General features: G+C 42.0%; 1 protein-coding gene across 5 annotated transcripts in view; it reads right to left on the reverse strand.

The window, feature by feature from the left end:
• Nucleotides 1-22,103, reverse strand: part of LOC117248223 (ubiquitin carboxyl-terminal hydrolase 54) — a 78,711-nt gene that overhangs the window by 25,294 nt on the left and 31,314 nt on the right. For 3 of the 5 annotated variants that reach the window (XM_033613055.2, XM_033613054.2, XM_078160736.1), the window contains exons 3-12: nt 9,844-9,936; nt 9,625-9,759; nt 9,368-9,481; nt 6,427-6,509; nt 5,828-5,930; nt 5,083-5,229; nt 4,822-4,971; nt 1,145-1,313; nt 642-833; nt 180-314 (exon numbers count right to left, since the gene is read on the reverse strand). In XM_033613055.2, coding sequence (XP_033468946.2) covers nt 180-314; nt 642-833; nt 1,145-1,313; nt 4,822-4,971; nt 5,083-5,229; nt 5,828-5,930; nt 6,427-6,509; nt 9,368-9,481; nt 9,625-9,759; nt 9,844-9,936 — 1,321 coding nt within the window. The remainder of the gene's footprint in view (nt 1-179; nt 315-641; nt 834-1,144; nt 1,314-4,821; nt 4,972-5,082; nt 5,230-5,827; nt 5,931-6,426; nt 6,510-9,367; nt 9,482-9,624; nt 9,760-9,843; nt 9,937-22,103) is intronic. The other 2 variants (XM_078160737.1, XM_033613058.2) reach the window with 1 other exon arrangement.

Raw genomic sequence — 22,103 nt, forward strand, 5'->3', positions numbered from 1 at the left:
TATATTGTTATCAGACTTTTTTAAACTCAGTATCAGCATCAAAAATTCAGTTTAGTTTAATTTTATTCAACATGACATATTTTATTAGTCTCCAGTCAGTAGTTGTCACGCTGCCCTGCCATTGTTCCCAGCGCCCCTTTTCTCCCCAAACCCCTGATTGGCACAAACACCCCGCCTACCCTCGCTGTGGTACCCGGCCGAGGAGGCTTCGTTGTCAGGTTTAGATCGCCGGTGGCGGCTAGAGCTCCGCCTCCTATCCCCGGCCCCGCCTCCCTTCCTCAGAGAATGGTGCTGCTCACTGTCCGTCACGTGGCCTTAGCAACAAGAAGCACGGCAACGGATGTTTACAGCATGATCACCACATCGTACAACACAATGACAGGAGTCAAAGATGAATGGCAGAGTGTGATTGGCTGCACAGCAGTACAAACACTGCTTTTTTTCTGCTCATAATAAAGATGATCAAATCCAAATATGAATGAATGAGTTAAAACGAATGATGTGTTGTCATAGAGGTGACTGAGGAAACCTGCTGTGATTAATCAGCACCTCCTCTCACCTCCTCCATCAACCACCTCTACCCTGCCACCACTACTTTAAATGTATTAAAGTACACTTCCTCCACCCCTCAAACCACCCACCTATGGTATCCAGGCTGCAGAGTGAGGCGTGCAGGGGTCCGTCTGGGCGCTCGATGCAGATGACGGTTCCCTGGGAGTCAGAGGAGTAGTGACTGGCCAGGGACTCATGGTGCGAGTGGGAGGGCTGTCGGTACGAGTAGCTCTCCGTCGACGAATCGGTGCGAGTGTCGCTGGAGATTGACTGCTCGCGGCCTGGCCAGGCGGGTGGAGGGGGGTGGGGTTAGTACACAAGTCGGGGGCGTCAGTGGTGATGTGCTCATATACACACCCACACACACAATTACACATAATATCAGGCACACCTGGACACCACTGGAGCAACAAGCACTACAACTACTACTACTACTTCTAATACTTCTGTCTTTTTTTTTTTTTTTTTTTTTACCTCAGACTTGTCTGTCATAGTACTACTACGACTACAACAAGCACTACCGATTCTGGTTTAGTTACCTGAATGTTTGCTGTTGTGCTACTACTACGACTCCTAGCTGTGTTGTAGTTACCCGAGTCTTCGCTGTCGTAACAGGCCTTGTTGAGGCTGCGGAGGTCGAAGCGTGAGGGCAGGTCCTGGACCGACACCGGCGTCCCCCGCGGGTCGGCGTACAGCAGGAGCAGAGGCTGGTAGTGGCCCTTGATGCAGCGAGAAACCACGTCCTTCCACTTGGGACCGATCTGCAGGGGATGGACAAAAACACACAGTAGACAGTGACCCCCAAAAGCTGATAAAAATGCTATGGCACCCCAGAATGACATCGGCAAACCTCCAAACTTCTGGTGAAGAGAACAAAACTTCAGTCAAGTCAAGCAGTTTTTCTGGTTTATTTGGTTGTTGTTTTTTGTCAGTCAGTGTGCAGGGCTCGTCTGGGAAGTTTCGTTCCTCTTTAGCTGCAGAGTGAGTACTCCTCTCTTTCACACTGCTCTCCACTACAGTCAGCTGCAGACCCAGACCAATGGTGATTCTGAGTGAGACAGGGGCAGCGGAGGAGAGGCTTTGCCCCATCAGACTCTGAAATAATATTATCTTCTACTTTCTGCTTAGAACTATTGAACAAACAGCTCACAGCAACTTAATATGACACAGTCTCTGGCTCTTGTTTTATATCTAGTGTCAGAATGTTGCTGCACATTTATGATCTCTCCTCAGTTTAGTTAGCACGCATTAGCTCAGAGGCCTAACTCGGCCTGTTTACTATATTACAAAAATGTCGCTGTCACCCTGAACATCCTGCCAAACAACAATCAAACTCTCAGACTCTATATCGTAAAAAGAGGAACGCATAGTTAAATATTTATCAGCCAAATCTGAATCGACCAATTTTGAGTCCAGTACAGTTATGTTTATATCATATAATTTTTTTTTTAAGGTGTGGACATGCAGTTTTACTTTTAATTTTGCCCTCCGTTGATCAGTCAACCCAGAGCTGTTACAAGATAAGATGGAGCTTCACTTATCCTGAGGGAAACTGTTGTGCAGCAGCAGGAAAGAGATGCTAAACTAAGTACAAGAACGACACTTTGACACTTCCATTACCGTTAGAAGAAACAGGTTATGTATTTGAGTTTTTTCTGCCGTGTCAAACCGTGACTTCAGTGTACCATTAAACCTCTAGTATTTCATCAAGATTTCATGTCTTTTTCACATTCACTTTAATAGTTTTCGCCTTCTCAGAAAACTAAAAGATGATTTCAGATCTCAATTAAATCTTTGAGCTTAATGTACTTTTAACCTTTTGCCTCAAATGTTAGAGGCCGGGCCTGATTAGATTAGAGGTACCCACAGGTATGGAAACTTTGGTAGAGTAAAATATTTCCAACAACAATCAGCCCTACTGATCACGTGGTTGGAAACAGAAGATATTCTCATTTTAAAATAAAGCCTTCTCTATCAAACCATTAGCTGAACCCAGGAAAAGTAGCTGGTTAATTTACCAGCTGCAGCACAGACGTCCCTCGAAAACAGCGCTCAGCAGGTACAACAGTGATGGCAGCTAAAATGTTCGAGGCTGTTCCATCAGGCTGAGAAAAAAAAAAGTCGTCTTCCTGCTCTTGTGCGACAGAAATCCTCCCGTTTGTTATTTCAACCTTTCATCCGTTAAAAAAACAAAAATCCATGTTTACCTCCAGATCTACTCAGACCTAACAGAACATCCCGACATCCAAAAACGCCGACTTGTACAGTATGTCAGCTGTGTACTGCTCAGTGTGTGTGAAAAAAATGTGAGTGTTTGTGCAAGAGAAAGAAAGAGATGTGTGAGCAAAAGTGTCGACTGTGGTGTGTGTGTGTGTGTGTGTGTGTGCTCTGACCACACCCTCAGTTCTGTCCAGCTGGACTGATCAACAATAGAGGGATATCCTTGTTTTCACAACCAGCAGAGAGAGAGAGGGACGAACAGAGACAGAGAGAGTGAGGGAATGTGATATCTCATTCCACCAATGTTATTAGAGCACAGCAATAACAGAAAAGAGAGTGAAGTAAAAATAAAAGAGGGGAGAGGAGGAGGTAGTGGAGGTAAAGAAGGGAGGTGGAAAGAGATGTAAGGATGAACAGGAAGGGAGAGAGATCACTGACTACAACTTGAGGTCATTTCCTTTCCTTAAACTGCCACACACACACACAGTTGTGTTTCAATACCTGTGAGGACCCTCGTCAAGTGCTCAAGTAAAAGCAGGAATACCACAGTGTAGAAATACTAGTTGAAATCCTGCTTTCAAACTCTTGAACAAGCATCAAAATATACTTTAAGTACCAAAAGTAAAAGTCCCATTTCAGAATAATATACTGTATATTATATTATTGGATTAGAATTATTGATAAGGGCTTAGAGGTGGTGCGAATGTCCACTAATCGGAGGATTGGCGGTCGACCCTCGGCTCCTCCAGCCCGCATCTTGAAGCATCCTTGGGCAAGATACCGAACCCCAAATTACTCCCGATGGCTGTACCATAGGTGTGTGTGAGTATGTGAACAGTTACTGAGTAGGAGGTGGCACCTTGTATGGTAGCCTCTGTTACCAGTGTGTGAATGTGTGTGTGAATGGGTGAATGTGACGTTGTGTAAAAGCGCTTTAAGTAGTGGTAAGACTAGAAAGGTGCAGTCCGTTTACCATTAATATGTTCATCACTTTAATGTTGCAGCTGTAGATTACCCTATGATAAATACATCAGAATTTATTTGTTAATTTATTTTTTGGATTCTGAAGGTTCACACTGGATGCAGAACCGCCATCAAACATGCTGATTTTCCTTGGAGCCCTGCTCGCTTCGTCCCGTCACCCATATTAACCAGTTGGGACAGTTTCTGTATCTGATCTATATTTTCCGTTACCCGCAAGCGAATCTGGCAAGAAAATACACTGATAATCTACTATTAACAATATAAACCAGATATTCTATAAGATACAAACATCTGATTATGAGAAAATATGGATCCCATGCTTTCATGTATATCAGTTATGTCTAAACACAGAGCGAGAGAGACAAGTGGACACACATACACACCAGCAGACAGAGCTCTACACGTGATTAGGAAAGAGCAGAGGAGCAAAATAGTTTGCTGACCGCTGCAGAGAAATGTGCTTCTGGTGTGAACACCGAGGCGACTGCTGATGGCTGGCTGTGAAGCAGCTGACATTTCAGGGCCCTTCTGCATCCAGTGTGATATGGCCATACTCTCAATCTGGAAAAATTTATGGAACTAATGTAGTGAAGTAAAATGTACAATATTTCACTCTGAACTGCAGCAAAGTGGAATTCTGAAGTCGCTAAAAACTCTAAAAACTATCTATTCTACTATCTAAAAACTGTATTTAAGTATGATACTTGAGTAAATGAAAACTTTCAGTAACATAAACTCTAAAGAAATAGTTCAACGTTTTGGTTCTCTTTCTTTTTGACAATGAGATGTTCAGTTTGTACCCATCTTATGTTTCAAGTACAGAGCTGGAATCAGGAGGTGGATAGCCTAGCCTGGCATAAAGACTGGAAGCAGAGGGAAACAGCGAGCCAAAGATCAAAAGTACATCTAGCAATTAGGGCTGGGCTATAACACGTATCATGATGATATTTCATGATCAGCATTTCAGTCGATATTGATATATATCATGATATTAGAGCTGAAATGATTAGTTTATTGCCCTTTATTGCCCTAATATCAACACCTCTATATGACACCTGAATATACCTCCTTGACGTGTGCATCATCGAAGTACATCCATCGTCGGATCTTCGTCTGAAAGAAGAAGGTGGAGTAATGTTTCCCGTAATAGCACACCATGCCAACCAGGTAGAGCTCTGCCTGACGAGCCTTCTCCTCCGTCACCCTGTAAAACAACTACAGAGGGAACGAGAGAAGAAGAGTTCAATGGCCCACTTTTTGATTTTCTCCCACTATACGCTGATGACTCTGATGTTTATCAAAGTGTTGGTTTATAAAACTTCGTACATCTCCCAGATGCAGGCAGGTTCCCAGGGTGTGAATGACGTCCTCAGCCAGGTCCGAGTGATCCGAATCCCAAACCAGACCGATGGTGATGATTTCTGGACTGTTGAGGAGGACACGAGCCATCCTGAGCTGCTGGCCACACTGACTCTGAGGAAGAGGAAGACCAACAAGTACAACATTTATATCCCTTCTTCGCCAACATTAGCATGTGTATGCTATTTTTTTAAACACGGGAAAACTTGCTACAGACAGCCATATGATGATGAGAATGACTTTTTGTTTTTTTTACTGGTGTGTCACATTCGACTTCACAGACAGGTTGGAAAACAGGTAAGTAAGCAATAGAAAGCAGCATGAAAAATGTTACGGTAGTTACTTCTTTATATGTATCTCCTACTTATTCAGTCTCTTTTTCAAACCCTGTGCAGACTAATTTGGAACCATGTTTGAGCGCTGCTTTGGTGGTGGCATGTCATTGCATTTCACCTGGTTAAGGGGCTAAAATTAGAGTGTTCAACCACATGTTGTATTTCCATTACTGCTAATCGGAGTGGGAGTCAAAAAATACTCGTGGCTACAGCAGAGTCATTTGACCCAGGTGTGAATGCCCACAGTAACCTTTCCCATTACATGCAAAAGCCTTATTTTAGCATGTGTAAGTGTTTTTTTGTGCAGTGGGCAAAGGGGCTTTACATTCAAATGAACAGTGCAATTTAATGTTTGATATTTATATTTTGTGTCTTACAGGACAGCTGCGCAGGTCTCCCATGCTGGCGTTTCGCAGCAGCTCCCCAAACATGCCAGGAGTCGCTTTCTCCCTCGACTCCAACATCTTCACTGCCTGGTTACTGGAGAAGAGGAGGAGGAGGAAATGAGATCTTCATAGCTTTGTGACTCACAGATATTTGTCATAGTTTAGACTTTTACATTTACTCTTACTTTCGAACATGAGTGCTTGCATAAAAGACATTTTCATGATATGATTCTTACAAGTACAATTGAATCATTTCACAAACCCGACCAAACAAAGATGGCAAAATAAGGGTCTAACATATCATAATATAAAATAACAGGATTATTATTCGAACAAAATAAATAATAATCTGATTAAAAGACAAAAATAAGAATGATAGTAAAAATAGAAACAATTTAAGACAAACATGAATCACCTGTGTGTGTGCACAGCGATTAGTCGGTTGCCTAGGTGACCCTGGAGTGTAACCTAGCGACAGGAGTGTGTGTGTGTCTGTGTCTGCATGTGTGTTTAGGGGGCTTAACTTTCCTCTTCTGAGGTGAGAGCTAAACATAGCATCACACACAGACGCACACCGCACATACACTTACCACAAGGAGGTGGTGGAGATGTAGTGGACCATTTGAATGAAGGGCAGAGGGTCTGAGGACGCTCCACAGCTGCTGCACACACACTGACACGCAAATACACAAAGACACAAAGTAAACATCACATCAGACACTTTTGACTCTTTTGACAACAGGAGTTTGACTTGTAATTGAGTGATATTCACAAAACTCACAATATTTTTGACCAAACACCTCGACATAATAATATGACAATATTTTGAAGATAATATTTATTTCATTGGTGGTTTCAGAAGACATTTATTTACCTTAAAAATTCTGAGAAATGGTCATCACTGAGCTCCACAAATAAGTTTAGAAAAGATAGTTAAAGATGGACGAATGGACAAAATAAGCGCAACATTTCCCACAGAATTAGACTGTGTTGTGGGGGATGATACTCAGCATTGTTTCCATGAAAACGCAGCCAAAACTATATGCAGACTGGTCTGATGTCAATGAGCCTGTTAATATATGGTATAAATATGCGTTTCAGTGATCCAAACACAAATGGACAGCCAAAAGGCATCTCTGTTCACACCTGTGCCTATCATGCATCTCCAACTGACCATTTGTGTTCAGATTTCGCGAGGGCAATGATGTCTCCTGACAGCTTGCAGTTACACAACAAGACATCTTATAACTGATGTTATCGTTTACAGCAGCCAGGAGACAAGATTTAGAATTCATTAACTCAGCTAAACAAGAGTAAAGCCACTGTTCCATATTCCTTAAAACTCAGGATGCAACTGGCGATTATTGTCATTGTCAGTTAATCTGCAGAACTGATTGTGTCGTCCATGAAATGTCAAAAAACAGAGATAGTGCCTGTTACAAATCTCACAGTTCAGGGTGACTTCTTGCCCCAACAATGGAAAACAACAGATCCCCAGTTGATTATATAAAACAGAGACAAGCAGAAAGAAACAGAAATTATGTTCATATGTTCGCAATCTTTCAAGTCTGTCTTAAGACAAGTTGTCCCTGTGACCATTAAAACAGGTTTTGTTTGCTGTAATAATTCCTCCTGAAGAGATAGAGAACTAAATCCACAATCAACACAACCAGGGTTAAATGGGAGTTCTGCAGTCTGAGTTTGACAAATCAAGTATCTTCAGAAGTCTTCTTAGTATAAAAATCCCTCTTCGTATTTTCTCAGTGTTTCCCTGTGGAGCTGCAGTGGGGGGAGAGTAACACAAAGAGGAGTTTTTGTACTAAAAAGAGTAAATCTAGGCGCTCTCTACTTGATGCGTCTAACTCTAATGCCTCATATCAGCTTCAGATAAACGTCAGAGTATATTTTTACACAGAAAGTGGGATCTTTAAATGTCAAGGATGAGCAAGAGGAATGACTACAGCATGCAAAACCAGTTTCACTGTTCATACGGTGTCATGAGTGTTGTTGTATTTATTTTATTTTACCTTTATCAAAGTCCCTTTCTCAAGAAAGGTATCAGCCGTGCAAAATAACACCGCTATTTAACTCGGTGGCCTCTCAAGAAAAACAGCCTCGTACTACTATCACCACATTCTTCATGATGCCCTTGAATTCATCAATGGATATAAAAGTTTCTAATTTTAGATCTTTTTGCAGATTATTCCACGCAAAAGCTGCATAACAGGAAAATTAAGTTTTTCCCACATCATTCAAAGCCCAGGGTACATTAAAAAGCAACTACTTGGAGGAGTGTGGCTGGTCACTGCCAGAGCTGAGACAGAGAAGGATACAAAGGCAGGCTGGAAGTTTATTTAGTTTTGCTTTGTAGGTATGCTTTTTTCCTGCGACTGGTCAGTGATGTTGAACCAACCAAATCATGAAGAATGCTGTGGTGAGTAAGGGTCTTTGCATTTGTAATGAAATGTAGAAAAGCACGATTAACTAAATCAAGACTCTGTAAAATGGAGGAGGCTGCATGCATATACTATTTAGCACCATAATCAATCACAGACGGCAAAGTAGCCTCCACAAGTTTTTCTTGGCATATTTTTTTCATTTAAGGCAGACTTGAAAAACTATGAGCCTGTCCTGTTATCTAAATGTATAGTTTAAAACATAACAGGTAGGAATTGTTTTTGAACATGTTTTTTGTCATTTGTTCCAGAAGAGAAGAACTTAGCTGGCGTACTGTGACTCTCCTGGTTTTACAACACTTTTCACTCTCAGGGTGCTTTCACACCTGCTCTGTTTCGTTCTGTTCAATGAAGCTCAAGTTTGTTTCCCCCCCTAGTGCGGTTCGTTTGGGCAGGTGTGAACACAGCAATTGCACTTAGGTGCACACCAAAACAACCAGACTGAGACCTTCTTGAAGAGGTGGTCTCGGTCCGGTTGCAAACGAACTCTGGTGCGGTTCGTTTGTGGTGAGAACGTGTTCCGACCTGGATCTGAACCAACTGCAGTCACATGACACATTGTTTGGGTTAAACATGAGCATGTTACAGTCCTGGAGGATTGTTAATGTGCACCTCCTCCTGTACTGCCTTAATATGCACATTCAGCACATCCAATGCATCAAAACATTGTTTTCTAGTTGGAGCCGCGCCTCGTTTTCAAACTGTATGGTTTGACTAAAATGAACAATGACAGCAATATAGTCCACGATGAGCAGCGCTAAAATCAACCTGCGTAGTTGTCCCTCCATTGTGACATTAGAAAGCGTCACATTTATCTTGCAAGTGTACTCTTCTTCAACGTTTGGTTTACTTCCTGGATTTTTCCCACATGGAAATTCTGACCAATCAAGAGCAGCTTTCTCACACAAAGCATTTTATCTGGTCCGCTTGTAAATGCTGCCGTGAGAACATGAACCAACTCTAGGCAATTATACAACTTTGTAACAAAAATCAGTTCCTGATTCAGACAGCAAGACAACCTAAAGCAAGACAACTCTAGGTCTGAAAGCACCCTCGGACTAAATCTAAGTCTCACCTGTTCGAAGAGCGTCATGGCAAACTTCTGGTGCGGGATGCAGTGTCTGGCTGTGCAGATGTCTTCTTTGGTCTCGTCTGCAATGTGGAAGTGAATCCTCATCAGGATGTTTTCCTGCAGAAACACACAGAACAGAAACAATCATCAACTGTTCATGTGGTTATGACACAAAAAGTAAACATGTCCTCTAAATAAGTCATGTTACTTAATGTTTTCACAGTGATGAGCGAGGAAAAACTGTGTGTGTACTGTCTTACAAAGCACTCTGCAGCATCGTCCATGATGCCGAGCTGAAACCTCTGCTCGTCCTGGAAGGTTTTGGCGAGCGCGCTGCGAAGAGCGTCAGATGGTAAAACTCTCTCACTGCTGTATTGAAACTGGGCGAAGATACTCTAAAGATACAGACAGGCAGTCAGTGTTAGGAACAGGAGGCTGGCCCAGGATCAGCTTTAAGCATCAGTCAGATTGATTCTTACCTTCAGAGCACAGAAAATGCACGAGTCCTCCATACACTTATGAGTCGTCAGCTGACGAAAACTACGTCTGAAGATATCAAGGTGCCACAGAACCTGAGAGGACAGAGACGGTTAGAATATTAGCCAAGGACACAAAGAAAATAACACACAGTCATGGTGCAGAAGACAAAAATGAGGAAACAAGAGGGGAGGATCAGAAATTCCACTCCAGACGGTGTCAAAATAGATCTTACAACTCTTCCATAAAAACTTAAAACTAAATATGGATTTCCATCCCCGATGTACTGAAGAGAAAAAAAGAGTCAAAATTGTCTTCTTTCAGCAGAACACCACCTCTACCTGCCAAGATCTGATCCTAAAATCTCAGCGGACAAAGAGCAGAAAATAAAGACTTTCCCATTTCAAATAAACCTGATACAACCATCCGAAAAATTCTCAAAAACCCTCTCTGTCCATCTTTTCTGTCCACAACTGAGAATTTAAAGCCACTGGAACAGTCGACCAAATCAAGAAAACTATCTTGAACACTGGAGTTCAACTCCTTTGAAATCCTCACCTCTGCAGGAGGAAGAGAGAAGACTAAAAGCAGATACTGGATTCTCTCCGATCAGAGTTTAAGACCTTAAAATCCTTAAAAATCTGAATGAACTTCCTGAGAACTGGTGTGTCTCAGTGCTGCAGCGGCTGCTCCAACTCCACTGAAAGGCTCAATGTGACGTGTTTATATCAGAATGGCTTTTGGCCAATCACCTGTCAGCACGGCCACCACTGACCTCAGACCACAGCTGGCCAATCAGAGAGTTTTTTTTTTACTTTCGTGACCTGAGGACGAGCAGAAGTGTGTGTGCGAGAGAACGAAAGAGACTTTGTCAAATACACCAAGTAAAGCTGTGTGCGGAATACATGAGTGTTTGTGTTAGCGTGTCAAACTGTGTTCATCACCCTCTCCATCTGCTTCAGGAAACCATCTGGAGTGCGTGACGAAGATGAGAGTGTGTTTGAGAGAGATGAAGTGTGTTAAACTGAGAGTGATGTTGAGAGAGAACGCGTGCGTGTGTGACACGATGACATGATGTTGCATGTGTCAGAGAACGAATGTCACAATGCGTGTGTCTGTCTTCGTGCATGCGCTGGTGTTTTCATCATTTCATAAAATTTAAGTATTTAATCTAGATTATTTTGGTGTGAGTTGCCGAGTGTTGGAGATACCATCTGTAGAGATGTCTGCCTTCTCTTGAATATAATGTAATTACATGGCATTCGGCTTGTGGTGCTTTAAGTGCAAAAAAATACATTTACAAATGCATACAAAAGTACACCGTACTGCACCTGCCAACCGTATCACCACACAGAAAAAAGTGTACCTCTACTTGTGGACAAGAAGCTTGTGCTTGTGACAGCATGAGATGTAAACATTAATGGCGCCCTCCTTGGCTGAGTGATAATGCCAGCTAGCTCACTGGTGCTAGGTGAGCTAGCAGTAGATGCATGCTTCCTTCTGTGCAGTTATACGGTTGATGAGTGTAGATCAGTTTAAAGAAAATAGGTCCTATATAAAACTGGTCACAACAAGGTCTGTGGATTATCTTCAGTAACAGGGTCGTGATGATCATTATGATCATTATCATTCAGGTGTTGCAGCAGCACAAGGGCAGCAATAAATACAGATAAACAGAGATATTAAAAAAGAAATAATGAGAGGTTACTCTTCACAACAGGTGTGAATGAGATCTGAGGCACTGCAAACCATCCGTCAGATATGAAACACTCCTACTGCCTGAACACCTGATGTGAACGTACCTGGACTTTAAGAGCTACATGTGTTTGTCTTGAACTCGAGTAAGTAGATTTATTCTTAATCAGTTTGTTCTAAAAGCAAAGTGCAGCAATTCACCAGCATTCTTTTGATTTCACCACAGATTCATAAATATATCACGGAGCTCACATTCAGGTTCTCACAACAACAGATACTACTTTGTAAAAGTAGTTGTGTAAACTGCTAAATGTAAATTCACTTTCTATTGTCCAGTTCAACTGGTCCTGTGTCAGTTTCAGACAGGACTCTATGGACCAGAACTGCAGTTCAGCCTGCCTGAATACACTAAGATCACATGGACACACACACACAGAGGGATTTTAACCAGCTGTGACAGCGGGTTGTGAAGGCAGCCAGAGGTTTCATAACAGGATCAGAAACCATCAGCAGTTCACGCTGCAAAGGAGGAAATTACTATCTAATGTTTTCATGCTAAATGAACATATACTGTTTCATTCAGCGTTTATTTATCTTTATATATATTTATATTCTGTACCTCTCTGCTCATATCAGAATATTTAGACATCTAGCTTCAGCTTACAAGAACAATATATTAAGTCAATCCTCTTGTTCTCAGACCTCTCTGCCATCCAGAGACTTTGGGACTCTGCTCTCCCGCTGAGCGTCAGGAATCCAGACGTGGAGGAATTTTTTCATCTCTGTATTTATGAGGAGGGTTTTAAAAAGAGCCACGGCGGTCTGGAGGTCAGAGTCAGAGAGGCTGGCATGTGAATGGATGGCTGTAGGTTTGAATCCTTGGACTGAAACTAAACTTGTCACAAAATGTCACAAACTAAAAGAAAGTGTTTGGATTGTAAAGACTAAACCTGCAACAATAAGCTGATTAACTGATAAGTCCATTGGCAGATCTATTTATACAATCAATCCACCATTTTAGTCACCAGACACTTGCTGGTTTTACTTTCTCCAATGTGAGGACTGTAATTTTGGACAGTTAAACAATGGGTATTTTCCAATATTCTGATATTTTATAGACCTAATGATTAATCCAGTCATGGAGAAAATAACCAGCAGATTAACCGATAATGAAAATAATTGCTAGTTGCAGCCGTAATACAGACTATAATTTCAAACAAATGCTGGGAGTGCCTTCGAGGAAAAACTCCAGCATCAAAGTTAGACCTTAATAATTCAAACATAATCCTGGTGGTGAACTCACAAACACACAGTTTAAATAATAAAAAGGGGTTAAGCAACTATCTGATTTTTGAAATGGGTCATGTTTGCAATTTATACAGCCATACACCTTTTCTTCTCAAATGGACAGAATGGACAGAAGGTGTGTTGGAATAAAAGCCCTGAGGTGTAAATCTGGTGCATCTTTGGACAGGAGTCCTCAGTGAAGCACACTGTGGTGTCAGCACTTTGGGTGTGTTTGTTTTCTCCTTCCTGTCCCCCCCCACCAGGGCCAATATGTTGCTTTGTTCCTGCAGGACGAAGCAGCAGCAGCGTTCAGCAGGTCAGTCAGGTAACAAACCCTGAGCACAGATTAGTAACAACCCTGCTGGCTTTACATGTTTTACACCACATTCTATAAATCATTCAGCAGTTTTTAGATTGACCTTATTAATCAGTGTGTCTGTAAAATGTCAGAGAACAGGGGTGATTCCTGTTGTAATTTCCCACAGTCCTCTGTGACGTATTTTTCTGTCACACCAACAGTCAGATATTCAGTTTGCTTCAATGTAAGACAAGAGATGCATCAAATTATCATATCTGAGATCAACGAATCACTGCAGCTCTTGTTTCAGCTCTTTTTTTATTAACATTAACCGGCAGAGACTTGAAACCTGCAGCAGAGAGACAATCCATCACAGTTAGTGTTGAGTCTATTTTATCGTTTCTGTTAAGCATACGTTGACTCCTGCTGATGATGCAGACATTTGACACCAGAACAGGAACCTTTATAATGTCACAACCTTGTAAGACTTGTGACTCAAACACATCTGGTGCAACAGGGGTGAGACAGAGGGGAGATGTTTTGCCAGAGCTGTGAGGGGGCGGGAGTGTCAGTCGAGGAGGTAAACCACAGAGGAGCGGAGGAGGTTGCACCGTGGATTTGAAGGCATTTTTTGAATATCTAAAGGAGGTGCGTTCAAGTAATGTTACTCCTTAACACACTGTGTCAAGATAAAATATGATTACTCAACACTGACTGATGGATTTTAAGTTATTATTCTGATGAACTGTTTGAAGATTAGATTTACTACAGCAACCCGTTGCCTTTTTATTCAAGCTTGTTAAGGGCATTATTGAGCAACTGACACTGAAACGGGAACCTGTTCCTATTTAAAGGAGCAGTGGGTTGGAGTCATAGGATAAGTGGCATCCAGTGGTGAGGACAGCAGACTACAACCTGCTCAAAGTTCTCCCATGTGCCAAACGTGAACTCCCAGTTAGGATTCCCTCAGTGTTCATTGTTCAGGAGGTTCTTACTGGGAGCAGAATTATCCACAGAGGTGTCTTCCTCTCCAAACAGTTTCACGTTAGAAATCAGTACTTCTCTGACACTGTTCAGCTCATTAAAGACAGGCTGCTAACCTAGCACCTGCTAATGTGTGTTCACCTTTTTCTCTGACAAGTTAAGATCCAGACATTCATGAGATTTTTACTGGGAACACATCAAACGGACCCAGTGATTTAAACCAGTAAAAATACTGAATAAAGCCATTTCACACTAAAAATCTGTGTTTTTCTGATGCTGCTCATCTGGAGGGGCTGCTAACTGCGATGGCTGATGAGAAAACTCAAATGGCCCTATCTAGAGCCAGTGTTCAGTTTGTCTTTCCTGGGCTACTGTAGAAACATAGCAGTGCAACATGGCGATCCCCGCAGACGAGGACCCGCTCCCTATGTAGATACAATCGGTTCGTTCTAAGTTAATGAAAACACAAGAAAAATACTTATTATATTGTATTCCACTTCTGCCAATCTAATCCCCTAAATCCTACAGACTGGACCTTTAAAATTGCACACATTTTAATTCTAAGCTTCCGGGTTAACCCTCCACGCACAAAACAAACCCTTCATAAAAAATAACATGTAATTATAAAGAGGATTTTCAACAACCTAAAGGCATGAAATTTACACATACAGTCCCTGACAAAAGTCTTGTCGCTTATCCTAGTTGTAGGAACAACAAATAATAACTTGACTTGTAGTTGATCAATTGGAATCAGAAATGGCTTCTATGAAAGGCAAAGGCCTCTAGATTATGCTTATTATACCAAAATAAAGTTGTGCATCATTCACTGAATTTTATCATTTAATTAGGACAGAAAGGTCAGATCTTGCTTGAACAAAAGTCTTGTCGCATACAAAAATAATGTACTGTAGAAATTATACTTTCTGTTGAATACACAAACATGCTCCAATAACATCAGAACATAAAGTCATGGTGCCTTGGGAAAAAGAATTAATATCGTGTATGACTCCCATGAGCTTGGAGGACTGCATCCATACATCTCGGCAATGACTCAAATAACTTATTGATGAAGTCATCTGGAATGGCAAAGAAAGCAGTCTTGCAGGACTCCCAGAGTTCATCAAGATTCTTTGGTTTCATCTTCCAAGCCTCCTCCTTCATCTTACCCCAGACATGCTCAATAATGTTCATGTCTGGTGATTGGGCTGGCCAATCCTGGAGCACCTTGACCTTCTTCACTTTCAGGAACTTTGATGTGGAGGCTGAAGTATGAGAAGGAGCTCCATCCTGCTGAAGAATTTGCCCTCTCTTGTGGTTTGGAATGTAATGGGCAGCGAGAACCTCTTGATACTTCAGGCTGTTGATGTTGCCATCCACTCTGCAGGTCTCTCGCACACCCCCATACTGGATGTAACCCCAAACCATGATTTTTCCTCCACCAAACTTGACTGTTTTCTGGGTGAATCTTGGGTCCATGCGGGTTCCAACAGGTCTTGTGCAGTATTTGCGGCGATTGGGATGCAGTTCAATGGATGATTCATCAGAAAAATCAACCTTCTGCCACTTTTCCACTGTCCATCCTTTCTGCAAGCTGTGGGCCTTGGCAAATGCAGCACGATTCTTTTGTTGTCTTCTGTTTAATGCTGGTTTGTGAGCAGTAATTCGGCCATGGAGACCATTGCGTGAGAGAATTCGACAAACTGTTCTGGTAGATACAGGATACAAGATGTCTGCCACCTCAGCAGCAGACTTGGTCTTCAGGCTCTTGATGATCAGCACTTTGGTCTGTGGTTGAATCTTTGGCATGTTGTCAGCGGTCAGGTTGCACTTCACATGAAGGTCTGGTGTGCTGGGGTTCTTTTTATACACACCTGGGAACGTGTTAATTACAGTATTTGTCACAGGTGGAGCTCTAATCTGTGATTGGTTGAATCGTTTAAAGACACGACAAGACTTTTGTCCAAGCAAGATCTGACCTTTCTGTCCTGATTAAATGATAAAACTCAATGAATGATACACAACTTTATTTTGGTATAATAAGCATAATCTAAAGGCCTTTGCCTTTCATATAAGCTATTTCTGATCCCAATTGATCAACTACAAGTCAGGTTATTATTTGTTGTTCCTACAACTAGGATAAGCGACAAGACTTTTGTCAGGGACTGTATAGAGGAGTCCTCCCAGCCATCTGACTGTCCTCATTTATGCTTTAACTGCAGGGTGCATATTATCAATATATTAAAAGTTGGTTTTCATACCAATAAAGTCAAACCTACGGCTGGCTTAACAAAAGGAAATCAGTCTAAAAACTGATGGAGGATTCTGACAGATTGGATTTCAAAGTGTTGATGATTAAAGCATTAAAACCTGCTGGTACAATCCTGATGAGGGTTGACGTAAAAAGGTGATGTGCCTAGTTGACCTGTGTTAGATATGATGAATATCAAATGATGTCCCAGTTCTATTAAACTAATGAGTCATTAACTGAAGTGTCTGATTAAATAAAGTCAAATGAGTCAATCAGTCAGATGTTTGTCTGCTGATGCTGACAGATGGATGTTTTTCTTGGAAAGCTGGGTGTCGTGAGCAGTGGGGAGGATGAGGAGGATGACGGTGTGTGAACAGCTGAACTGAAGGCCTCAGCTGCTTGTTACCACGATGTTCTTCCTCTTCACTTTGTCTGAGACACATGTCGGAGTTGCTGAGCCTCCTGACGAGTCCTCCGGTGCGCCGCCACGCCACGCCGCCTCCACTTCCCTCAGCTCAGCTGCCTGCAGCCTCACAATCCTTTTGATCACTTTAGTTTGACGTTAGGCAACAGTGACGAGTCCACACGGATGGACAGAGAGCTAAAGGGCTGCTGGAGGGGCCACAGGGGGTCAGGCTGGTGCAGTTGGCCGATGAAGAGGAGTCATGAGGAAGTGCGAGTGTTCACGGTACGCTGGGCTCAGGGGGGGTTCAGATCCTGCAGGGCAGCAGACTGATACCTGAGGCCGACAGCTACTTCACACATTAGCTATATGTGTCATACTGAGATGTGTCTGTATTGTTAATCCATGCAAAATCCTTTAAAAGCTGGGTGTAGACTGGTATTTTGAAGGGTGCAAGTCATATTTTCCACCTCTCCTACATTGCTGGAGTGTTCCTGTGATGTTTTGAGCATATTTTACTGCAGTATTAAGTTTTTAGATATAAGTCAAACATGCACAAAAGGAAATGTTCTGTATTTTAACAAAAAGTTGAGGAGCTGCAACAATTAGTTCATCAACAGATTATTAATCAGCAACTGTTTTTAGTCAATCAATTGATCATTTTAGGCATTTTCAAAGCAAAAATAACAAACATATGCTGGTTCCTGCTCCTGAAATTTGAGGACTTTTTTTCTGTTTTATATGATGGTAAACTGAATCTCTTTGGGTTTCTTACAGATGGTTGGAAAAACAAGACATCTGAAGACATCAAGTTAGACTTGATTGATCAGTTATACAAAAAAAAATTGGTTGATGCAGCCCCGAGGATATTTAACAATTATTTTATTTTACAAACTGCAGGTTTTGCAAGAGTTTTCCTGAAAATGTACTCAACTCCTTCACCATATTTATGACTTTAAGTGTCTTTAAACAACTATAGAGTGATTTTATTTGTATTTTTTAGACTTTAGAGGTTAAGTTTGATTTATTTTTAGGAGTAGCTGCAACACTACAGTGTACTGCTATACAATCTTATTTGTTTGTAGCAATAGCCATTCAGTGTATTTAAATCACTTGATTACCTCTGTATGTAGGTTTTAATTTCTAGTGGAGTTCTCACACACAAGAGGTACTGACAGGAAATGATGTAGTATGTATTCCAGCATCATTGTTTTCTTTTCACTCTCCTACAGCCATATCAGAGCTCGATTAAGTTATTGTTAATGATAAAACAACACTTCCTGCTGCTGCTTCATATTATAACACTTTCACAATAAAAGCCTCCCTGCATTTCAGTTTAACAGTCACAGGAAACAAGGTATGTTATTTACAAAATGCTGCCAGACTCATGGTGGACAAAAGATTAAATTTGATGCTGCAGAACCATACACATCATCCACACTTCTTCCTCGTCAAAACCTGGCACCAGCATTACCCACAATGCAACTCAACCACAGACAATTCAGTTGGACATTTAAGTGTGTCACTCTCTTGGCAGCTAATGTAGCCTGGAGCATCAAGCCTGCAGCAGAGATGAGCAGCAGCCTACAGAGGTCTCACTTCTTTCTAACTACACATCTCCACCTCTCCAACTTGTAGTCTTAAACTGACGCCGATTCAAGTGACATCTCTTAAAGACTTATTTCAGACTTCACACAGCTCCCTCTGGAGACACTAAAGGCTTTATACTACTTTTAAAACAAGCAGTAGAATCCTGAACACCTGGAGACACGCTGAGGTGGAAAATCGGTCGGGTGCAACTTTATAGAAATACAACGTTAAACACAGTCAGGGTTTTTTCTGATGACAGAAGACACCGTGATGTGTGTGTGTGCAGTGACCTCTGACCTCTGGCTGTGTGTAATGTCGCTGCTGACCTCACACCAAGCATCAGTTAAACGATGTAATGAGTGTTTCCTCTTCAGCCCAGTCTGTCATTTCAGCAGCAGCCCCACCCTGCAGGGTTAATGAGTCAGCCTCCGTTTAAACCAACACCACCAATAATTAGTGCTCTCGCACACACTCCATTCCTCACACTGTCGTAGACGTTATTGTTGAGGCAGACAATGCACCACCTCATCCTCAAAAAGCTGATGAGTCATAAATGAGTGTAATGTGCAGCCTGGGAGGTGTTTGAGGCTCCTGGAGCTGCAGAGGCTCATTACAGGCTCACATAAGTATGGAGGAGGTTATCAAACTGGTTGTTAAGTGGATGGTGGAGTCATCTGTCTGACTGCTGTTTATCAACCATAGTATTGACTGTCTGACTGACTGGCTCAAAGGCACTGTGGTGGAACTGAGCCTTCTGTCAGCGTCTGGATGCATTCAGCCTCAGTGCTGCTGAGTATTACACACATCCTGATGCACATAACGGCCCTTTTTACACACAGCATGTTTCTTTTAATGCACAGCTCATCAGGAGTATGCAGCCATGTTAGCAGCTCTGTGAGGCTGAACATGAACATCTGAACCACATTTCATGACAGTTCATCCATTAGTTGTTGAAATATTTCACAAACATGAACCTCATGGTGGCACTAAAGGAAAAATGAACTGAAATTAGGGGTGAAACAGCACCAGAATACTGCACCAGGTCAGGTTATCTGTGGGTGCTCAGTGGGTGACCCCCCCAGAAAAAGGTGATTCACAGGTGATATTTTGTCTTAATCTTAGTTCCCAGTTCGGTTCTGGTTGACAAAAAAAAAAAAAAAAAAAAAAAAAAAAAAAAATGTGTGGGTTGGATTACGGTAGCCTGAGTGTCAGACTGAAGCTCCCAGAACCAGTCTGACATGGCTTCCACTGAAGGCGATTTACAAGGGGAAGGGAATTTGATTTTTCCCTAACCAATCAGTAGAGACCAACGACTCACCCAGAATCTGACGTCATTAGTATCCATGCCTCGGGGGTGCCGAAAACAAGCGAGCATTGCCTGTTTAAAATGTCTCCGTCGTCGTGCACGCCCAGCTGCATCGCCGTTAAATCCAGTTTAGCAGCTTCCTTAATTTGGTCCTCCATTAACGCGAGTAGTGGCGAAATACCTCGATAGCATCGTTAATGTGGTCTGTAGGATCTGTAGCGGTCGCCATTGTTGCTATCCTCACCAGTTACCCACCGGCGTACAGCTTGACATCAGCGTGGCGCTGATTGGCTAATCGCTAGACCCCGGCGTTCACTGGTCCGTCCATCGTTTGGACGAGATAAATTGCAAATTCATTGAAGTATGCCAGACCAGTAATGCAAGCCTACTCAGTTGAGTGGGCGGGGTCTGTGGTTTGGAACCAGGCTAGGATTATGGGTGTTGAATGACAAAAATATTAACATAAAAAAGGAATGAAATTAATTTAGTGTATTAACATTTAATGCTCTGACTGCTGACATTGTAGCTCAGCTCTGTTTTCAGCACCAGCGGGAATATGAGAGCTGTTTCAATGTCTGTTACTAATAGGCACGTTAACTGTGGAGATGTGCTACTCAATATTATGAGAATAAGCAAAAATATATTAATTCAAATGGTATTTCCTCAATTACCTTCGTTTTAAAATATATTAAATTAGTATCACATATACGAAATGCCCCGAAACGATCACTATGTGCTGCCTAACTAAATTATTTGAACAGTGCATAGTTATTACCGGATTTGCGGTTTAGGGTCAGGCCACAGAACTTGTGTCGAAGGCTGAGGTAGGGTTGTGGAAGTAAATGGTCATATGTATGCAGAGGCTGCGCTAGACTTTTTCGTTGCTGGTCATTTTGACCGACAGGGTCGTAAAAATCCGGTCATAATCTATTTTTACCGGTCATTTTAATTTTCGTTTTTAAATGATAATAAAGATATTCAAAGACATTTAGTTTTCATTCGTTCGTTTTCAATAAATCCAACAAGCAAGTTATAAAGTGTGCATTAATAAGGACATGAACAAAAAGATGAACAGACATCCACACACCGCAGTGCTTCAGTTCGGTGTCTGGTCTACACGCGAGCCGCGAGCGCTTCTGTCAAGGTGGATAGAGCGGATCGTACCAAACAGGAAGTCGGACACAGAAAAGACGAGAGGATCCGGCCAATTTTCAAAATAAAATAACAACAGCATGCACTGAGGACTGTGAGGGAATACCATGTTTATAATTTAAAATAGCACAACAGTGCATAACCGAACACATTTTTCAATACCCTAATCACTTCATTACAATTTTAATTTTGTGTCACCGAGCCTACAGGCATAACTACATAAATAAAATGGTCAGAACAATATGCCCTATTCATTCAGTGTTTACCCAACACGCTCAATACATGGACATGCAATGACAAATTGTCATTAACTTATTACGTTATAAAAAACAATTAAAATATGGACTTACCCATTTTAAAATGACCCGTTGAAGTGAAAAAACGAGTACTGACGGGAACAGACGAGTGGAGTCGATGTTTAACCGGCGCAGAGAGCGCAGGAGAAATGCGCTGCCTGTGTGGACAGTCAAGCGCCTGCGAGTATACTCGCAGGACTTCTGCAGCACTAACGCATCTGGTGTGTCCAGGCCGTTATGTTAACAACGCTACATGAAGCAGATGAATGACTTTCTCTGCAGTGTGAAAACGGCAGCCACTTAAACCACTGACTGTGCGCTCTGCCGCCAAGTGGGCGGGGGTGGTAATTGCAACCGGTCAAATGACCGACGGCCTTCAGATTTTTTGGTCGTTGTTGTAAAAAACCGGTCAATGACCGAGAATATCCGGTTAACGCGACCCCTGTATGTATGAGTGGAGTACTGCACGTTGTGATTCTGGTTCGGGTCTTGATAATCAGACTTGTGCAGACTCTGAACAGTACACAGAAATCATGGCTCAGTACACACCTGGTTAAGGAGTAATGGTTTGGTGACAAAAAGAAATGCATAAGGGTCCATTTCTTTCCATTAATACTGAACAGACAGCAATGCAAGTATCAAAGACAGTCACAATCCTCCTGCTGGAGACTGAAGTACTTTGGTTTACTATTTTCATCATCAAAAATAAAGGAACATTTAAGCATTTCTGTATTACACTGTACAGATACTGTAAAAACTTGCCCGTGAATGCAACAGGTCACAACAGGCTATAACAGTGAAAAGCATCTCTTGTGCTCCAAAATTGAAAATGCTAAGTATGAGGTCATTTTTCCTCATCCCAGTGATCAGCACATCTGGGTAGTGCAAGACAAACAAATGTGCGTTAGCATGTTTGATGTGTTCCATTCACAGACCACACATTGGACTGGAATTCTGCTGATTGTTTCAGCTCTAAACTAAATATCTTTGGGTTTGGACAGTT

This window comes from Epinephelus lanceolatus, chromosome 17 (assembly GCF_041903045.1).
Source record: "Epinephelus lanceolatus isolate andai-2023 chromosome 17, ASM4190304v1, whole genome shotgun sequence".
In the NCBI taxonomy this organism is placed as follows: Eukaryota; Metazoa; Chordata; class Actinopteri; order Perciformes; family Serranidae; genus Epinephelus; species Epinephelus lanceolatus.